The 5929-nt window shown below is 58.5% G+C and overlaps 1 protein-coding gene across 1 annotated transcript; it reads left to right on the forward strand.

The window, feature by feature from the left end:
- The first annotated feature begins 2932 nt into the window (after positions 1 to 2932).
- On the forward strand, positions 2933 to 5699 carry HMX3 (H6 family homeobox 3). The gene is made up of 2 exons (XM_066239287.1): positions 2933 to 3373; positions 4017 to 5699. The coding sequence occupies exons 1-2, from the start codon at positions 2968 to 2970 to the stop codon at positions 4688 to 4690; spliced, it is 1080 nt and encodes a 359-aa protein (XP_066095384.1). The 5' UTR covers positions 2933 to 2967; the 3' UTR covers positions 4691 to 5699.
- The last annotated feature ends 230 nt before the right edge of the window (positions 5700 to 5929 follow it).

Consider the following 5929-nt stretch of genomic DNA (forward strand, 5'->3'; position numbering starts at 1 on the left):
ATGGAGTGGACGCGAGTAAACAGAGGCAACACCCCTCGCTAGAGGAACAGTGGAGTCACGTTTGTGCCCGGGTCCGTACGCACAAACTTCATCCAAGCAGTAGAAAAGAAAGATTTACTCTGTGCACTCGGATGTTCAAGCACAGCATCCCTGAAACTTAGGGGACTGTTTAGGGTGCTGACACCTGAGCAATTCCTCTCTGTGGTCAAAATGCTCGCGGGCTCTCTCTCTCTCTCTCTCTCTCTCTCTCTCTCTCACACACACACACACACACACACACACACACACACACACACACACACCAACACTACAGCGCCCCCGGAAAAACTTGGGAAGACCGGAGAGTGAGGCTCAGGTAGTGGAGCCTCAGGGTGCGCCTCATGGTGGCTGTCCCAGACCCACCTCCCGCCAGCCTGGACCCCTTCTAGTCCCCGAGTTGCGAGTTTCCAACATCCCAGAGCCCGCTTCTCCAGCACAAACTCTGCCAGGCGCTTCCTTTTCTCGGGAGATGAGCCTTTCTATTCATCTCATTTTAAAGGCGGCTTCCACACGTCAGAACTTTGGAAAAGTTTTGCACACATCCCCCTGGGACCGGAGAGCTGGCGCAACACCACGCACACTCGTGCAGGAGCCTCTCTACCACATGCCTCGCCCTGTGGCGTGCGGGTGCAGACGGTATCCACCCAACCTGCGTAGACCTACGCGAATCGAGCTATTTTTGCAGTTGGGAAGAAAATGACTGCTGGGTTTCCAGCGCCGGTTGGGTGACCTTGGCCCAGTCTCCTCTTCTCCAGAAGCCCGTTTCCATCTATTAAACCCGAGTATAAGACCCTCTCTGCTTGAGCCTCAGGGCTGTGATTGGTTCCAACTCGGATCACTGTTTAGCGTTTTGCGTTACAGTAAAGCCCCGTACAAACTCAAGAGAGTAATAATAATGAGAATAATAATTGTTTATGGAAGCACCATTTACAATGCTTCCAGGTTCCCAACGCAAAAATATGGTTCACTACGGTAGATGAATGTTTGCCGAAAGAAGCATTAAATGTGCCCATCGAGATTTGATGGAGGAGGTCTGAAGCCCCGGATCAGAAAATAAAACATACCCACTTCTCAACTAGGGAACCAGAGCAGTCGCATCTACCAAGGCAGGGTGGCCTTGTGTTAGGTGAGGGCTCTATCTAACGAAAAAGAAGGCGATGGGCAGGCGAAGGGACTACAGAAAGATTTCAGATGTACTGAAGATCACAGTAGCTGGTGCAGAGTGATGGCCAGTTTGCCACCTTTCTCTGACTAGGGAGCTGTTTCTAGGGAAGGGACCCCATAAGCAATTCTGATTATGTGATGCTTAAATCTAGAGCTTTAAATGCCTGCCTTACGGAATTGTTGTGCCACCTGAGGAGTTGTTTTTAAAGCCAATGGTGTCGAGTGAATGTCTGCCCAGCTGTCCCTCAGAGGTCCAGCAGGTTCTTTCTCTAGGGATCTGGAGGCCGTTGGGACACATTGCAGGTGCCCCTGGCAGGGCCACAGCCGTGGAATGTAAGCCGGTTTTTCTTCGGATCTCTTTGCCCCTATTAAAGCTGACATTCCAAACGTCAGCCGGTGAGACTTCCAGGGAGAAAGTGCTGTTTTCAGGGCCCCGGGATCCTAGCTGATCATCAAGCTTTGGGCCTCAGTGGTCGGAGAAGAGCACCCTTCCTAGAGTAGCTGAGAGTAGCCGTCGGTGCCTGGACGCCACTGGCCCAGCCGTTTCACTAAAGTTACGCGCGGGCATCAGCCCATTCTGCGTGCACACTCGAGTGAGTAGAGATGCACACTCACTCTTGCTACCAGGAAAGGCTCACCCTTCGGCTTCTCAGGGCCAAAGGCCAAGGCCACGAGGATTCCTGAGCCCGCTGACGCAGTGCAAGGACTTACACCCCGATTCCCTTCCTATCGACTAGTGACGGTGCGTTGGGAAACCAAGTCTTGGTTGCTGCGCCCTTAGCAAACATTAGGGGACCCCAAAGGGTAGGTAAGTGCTGAGTTCGCTGGGGGCCAGAGGTTGCGTCTTGCCTTCAGGGCTTGCGCTGCATTGCTTTCCATCTGCGTGGGGGTGGCCGCCCCTGCCAAGCCCCTGGGGGCGGGCGAGCAGCAGCTGCTATCACGGATAACCCGGAGGTGACCCGGGCGGGCCGGGCCCGCCCCTTCCCCCTCCCGCAAGCCAGGCGGCTGGATGCTGGTCTCTGAGCCGAGGAGAGTGGGGGTTGAGGGGGTGACAGGCACAGGCTCCGGGCCGGGTGGCTGTCAGTGCGCTCCCGGCTGGGGGGCGCCGCCAGCTCTGAGTCCCTCGATCGCCTCCTGCGCGCGCCGGAGCGCTCAGAGTGCCTCTTTAGCGGGAGCCAATATCCTTTTGTGCTAATAGGCTTGTCCTCATTTGCTGCCTAATTGGACTATATAAAGCCAATAACAGGCGGGCTCTCATAGCCCGAAGCCAAAGCGCCAAAATCCTAGGTTAGGCAAGGAGGGGGCTGTGGTGGAGGCGGCCGTGGGGCCCGGGAGCGGCTGTGCCTTCGCCTGCCTAATCCCATTTGCCATTGTACGCGCCCAATCGCCGTATACTCCCCGCATTTAACTTGGATGACATTTTTATTTCATCATTAGCATCCGGCGCCGGATTGACGCAGCCCCAAGCCTGGGACTGCTCTTGCCGCCTCCTCCGTGGGAGCTGTAGCCGCCGCCGGGCTGCTCCGCTCCCTCAGTGCGGCTGCTGGGCTGCTCCCCGCCCCTCCGCACTCCTCCCCATGCGAGCCCGCCCCAGCCGGTCCTCACCCCGCCCTCCCACCGCTGTCTCTGCGCCCAGGGCGGCCCTCGACTTTGCGCCCCATAGTTGAGTTCCGTTTATGGTCTGATTTCCGGCCGCCCGCTTGCCCGCCCGGCCGCTCGCCTGTCCGGCGCTCTCCCTCGCGGGGACCCGGAGGAGAGGGGACCATGCCGGAGCCCGGGCCGGATGCCCCCGGCACAGCTCCCGCACAGCCCCCGCCACGGCCACCCCCACCTCCCGCACCCAAGGAGTCCCCGTTCTCCATCAAGAACCTGCTCAACGGAGACCACCACCGGCCGCCCCCTAAGCCGCAGCCGCCCCCACGGACGATCTTCGCTCCGGCCTCGGCCGCTGCTGCCGCCGCCGCCGCTGCCGCTGCTGCCGCTGCGGCCAAGGGGGCCCTGGAGGGTGCGGCAGGCTTCGCGCTCTCGCAGGTGGGCGACCTGGCTTTCCCCCGCTTTGAGATCCCGGCGCAGAGGTTTGCCTTGCCCGCGCACTACCTGGAGCGCTCCCCGGCCTGGTGGTACCCCTACACCCTGACCCCCGCCGGTGGCCACCTCCCGCGACCTGAAGGTACCTACCGCTCTTTGAACTTTGGTTGTCCTTCTCGCGCGCCTGTCCCATTCCTGCCCCTGGCTGCCTCCCACCACAGCCCTGGGATACCCGCACCCTCCACCCGGCTGCTTGACCAACTTCTGGCCCCTGGCTTGCATCTCCCAGCCGCTCGCTCGGTTGCACTGCCCGAGAATCCAATCCCACTTGGTGAGAAAAGTGGAGTTAGAGCCCGGGCACTGCGCTTCCCGGGGAAACTGGCATCGGGTATGAATGGGGAGGCTTCTGGAGGCTGGGACGGGGGACTTGGCCTGGATGAAGAGAGTGACCCGGGCAGCCCCAACCAGAGTCTACCAGTCCACTCTCTCCTTGGGCCCCTGATGGGGATGCCGGGAGGGGGGAGGGAGGAAGCGGTCGCTCTGCCACCGTCCTGGGCTCTGCCGCCTGTCCTCGGGAGGAAAAGGATCCCAGGGCATCGAGCCCCTCTTCGGGCTCAGCCGGGCAGGTGGAGGCCGGAGCAGACGATGAGGCCTCGAGGCCTGGGATCCGGAGGCGGCACTGATGGAGCCTGCGGCCCCCAGGCGCGGGCCTCGCTGCCTGCGGTGTCGGTGGGTGTGCGGGTGTGCGTGCGTGCGTGTGCATCCGTCTGTCTGTCTCTCTCCAGCGTCGGAGAAGACCCTCCTGCGAGACTCCTCCCCCGCCTCTGGCACCGACCGCGACTCCCCGGAGCCGCTGCTCAAGGCCGACCCCGACCACAAGGAGCTGGACTCCAAGAGCCCAGATGAGATCATTCTAGAGGAGAGCGACTCGGAGGAAGGCAAGAAGGAGGGGGAGGCAGCACCTGGCGCGGCCGGGGCGAGTGTGGGAGCGGCGGCGGCCGCGCCGGGCTCCGAGGACTGGAAGAAGGGCGCCGACAGCCCCGAGAAGAAGCCCGCGTGCCGCAAGAAGAAGACGCGCACGGTCTTCTCGCGCAGCCAGGTCTTCCAGCTCGAGTCCACCTTCGACATGAAGCGCTACCTGAGCAGCTCGGAGCGCGCTGGCCTGGCTGCGTCGCTGCACCTCACCGAGACCCAGGTCAAGATCTGGTTCCAGAACCGCCGCAACAAGTGGAAGCGGCAGCTGGCGGCCGAGCTGGAGGCGGCCAACCTGAGCCACGCCGCGGCGCAGCGCATCGTGCGGGTGCCCATCCTCTACCACGAGAACTCGGCGGCGGAAGGCGCGGCGGCCGCGGCCGCTGGGGCCCCGGTGCCCGTCAGTCAGCCGCTGCTCACCTTTCCGCACCCGGTCTACTACTCGCACCCGGTGGTCTCGTCGGTGCCGCTGCTACGGCCCGTCTGAGGCCCGAGAGGGGAGATGGAGGGAGTGCCCGGCCTCCTTCCCAGACCCCGGAGGAGACTGGGCCGGGCCGAGGGCGCCGAGACGTCCAGCGGCCTTCGGGAACCGGGGCGTCAGCGCGCTGCCCCGGCCTCCCCTCCCCCAATCGGTAGCGTTTTGTAAGTATTGCAATGCATCTTCGTGCAATTCACCCCTAATGGATTTGAGGCGCTTCCCCTCTTACTTTTGGTTTTGGTTTATATTAAAAGAGCAGGAAAAAGATACAATTCCCGGGTCAAATATTTCGGCTCAAAGCTTTTGGAATATGGGCAACCCCTCTCTCATATTTGCATTGCGCTGTAGCTTTTTGGTTTTACTTTTATAGAAGGAAAGTAAGTGGGGGAAAAAAAAACCCTGAACCGCGCTAGTTCATTCAGTTTCTATAGAACTGTTTTCAGAAAGAGAATTCACATTGCAGTACTTTATTTCAGGATTTCTGGGTGTGGTTCCTCCTCTCCACCCCTAATCAGTTATCTTCCCCAATTTTCAAAATCTGAGCGGCCTCTTCCAAGCACCCTGATTCAGGCCGCTTTTCTCTCTGGCAGAGGTCTGTTCCCTTTGACCACTTCATCTGTCCTGCTTTGTGATGGAAGAATTCTCTAAGTGTTTAAAGGGAAAAGACAAGACAGCCAAAATCAGGCTTCTGATCATTGAAACAGCTCCACGTCTGGCCCGGTGTGAGTGGTATTATTTATTAGTGGCATTTATTTTTGGAATTTCATTTGTTGGTAACTTATTTATATTACTATCGTTCCTTTGCCCCCTGTCTTGAGAGAGTGATTTCGATATTTAAGAAACAAAAACCTCTGTGTCTTTCACCCTCTCCCTCTACGTTTTTGTTCGGCAGTAACTGTTGTACTTTTGACCTGTGCAATATTGTACAAAACTTCCTGGGAGCCCTGTTCTTCCTCCACTGACAAAAGCAGATGTTTCCACTGTATAATCCCGATCATTCGTTTAGGAAGAGAAATTTAAGGAGAAAGGCGGGGCGGGGGGGTGGGGGGGGAGGAAACAGGATAGGTAGCAATGCTCAAAGGAGTGAGACAGGATACTGGAGCGCTTTAAGTGAAGGACAATCAATTTAGGAGAATTTTAACTTATTTGATAAATGTACAGATTTCTTGTAAAGTTCACCCTCAACTCCGCAGGGCTTCCTGCCCGGCCACGCAGTCTGTTTCCGTCAGCCACACCTGTTGTTCTGCA

Source organism: Saccopteryx bilineata, chromosome 7 (assembly GCF_036850765.1).
Source record: "Saccopteryx bilineata isolate mSacBil1 chromosome 7, mSacBil1_pri_phased_curated, whole genome shotgun sequence".
Lineage (NCBI taxonomy): Eukaryota > Metazoa > Chordata > Mammalia > Chiroptera > Emballonuridae > Saccopteryx > Saccopteryx bilineata.

Coding starts and splice junctions, on each gene's coding strand:
- HMX3 (XM_066239287.1), top strand. CDS start 2,968: ATGCCGGAGCCCGGGCCGGATGCCCCCGGCACAGCTCCCGCACAGCCC. Junction 3,374..4,016: donor CCACCTCCCGCGACCTGAAG/GTACCTACCGCT, acceptor GTCTCTCTCCAG/CGTCGGAGAAGACCCTCCTG.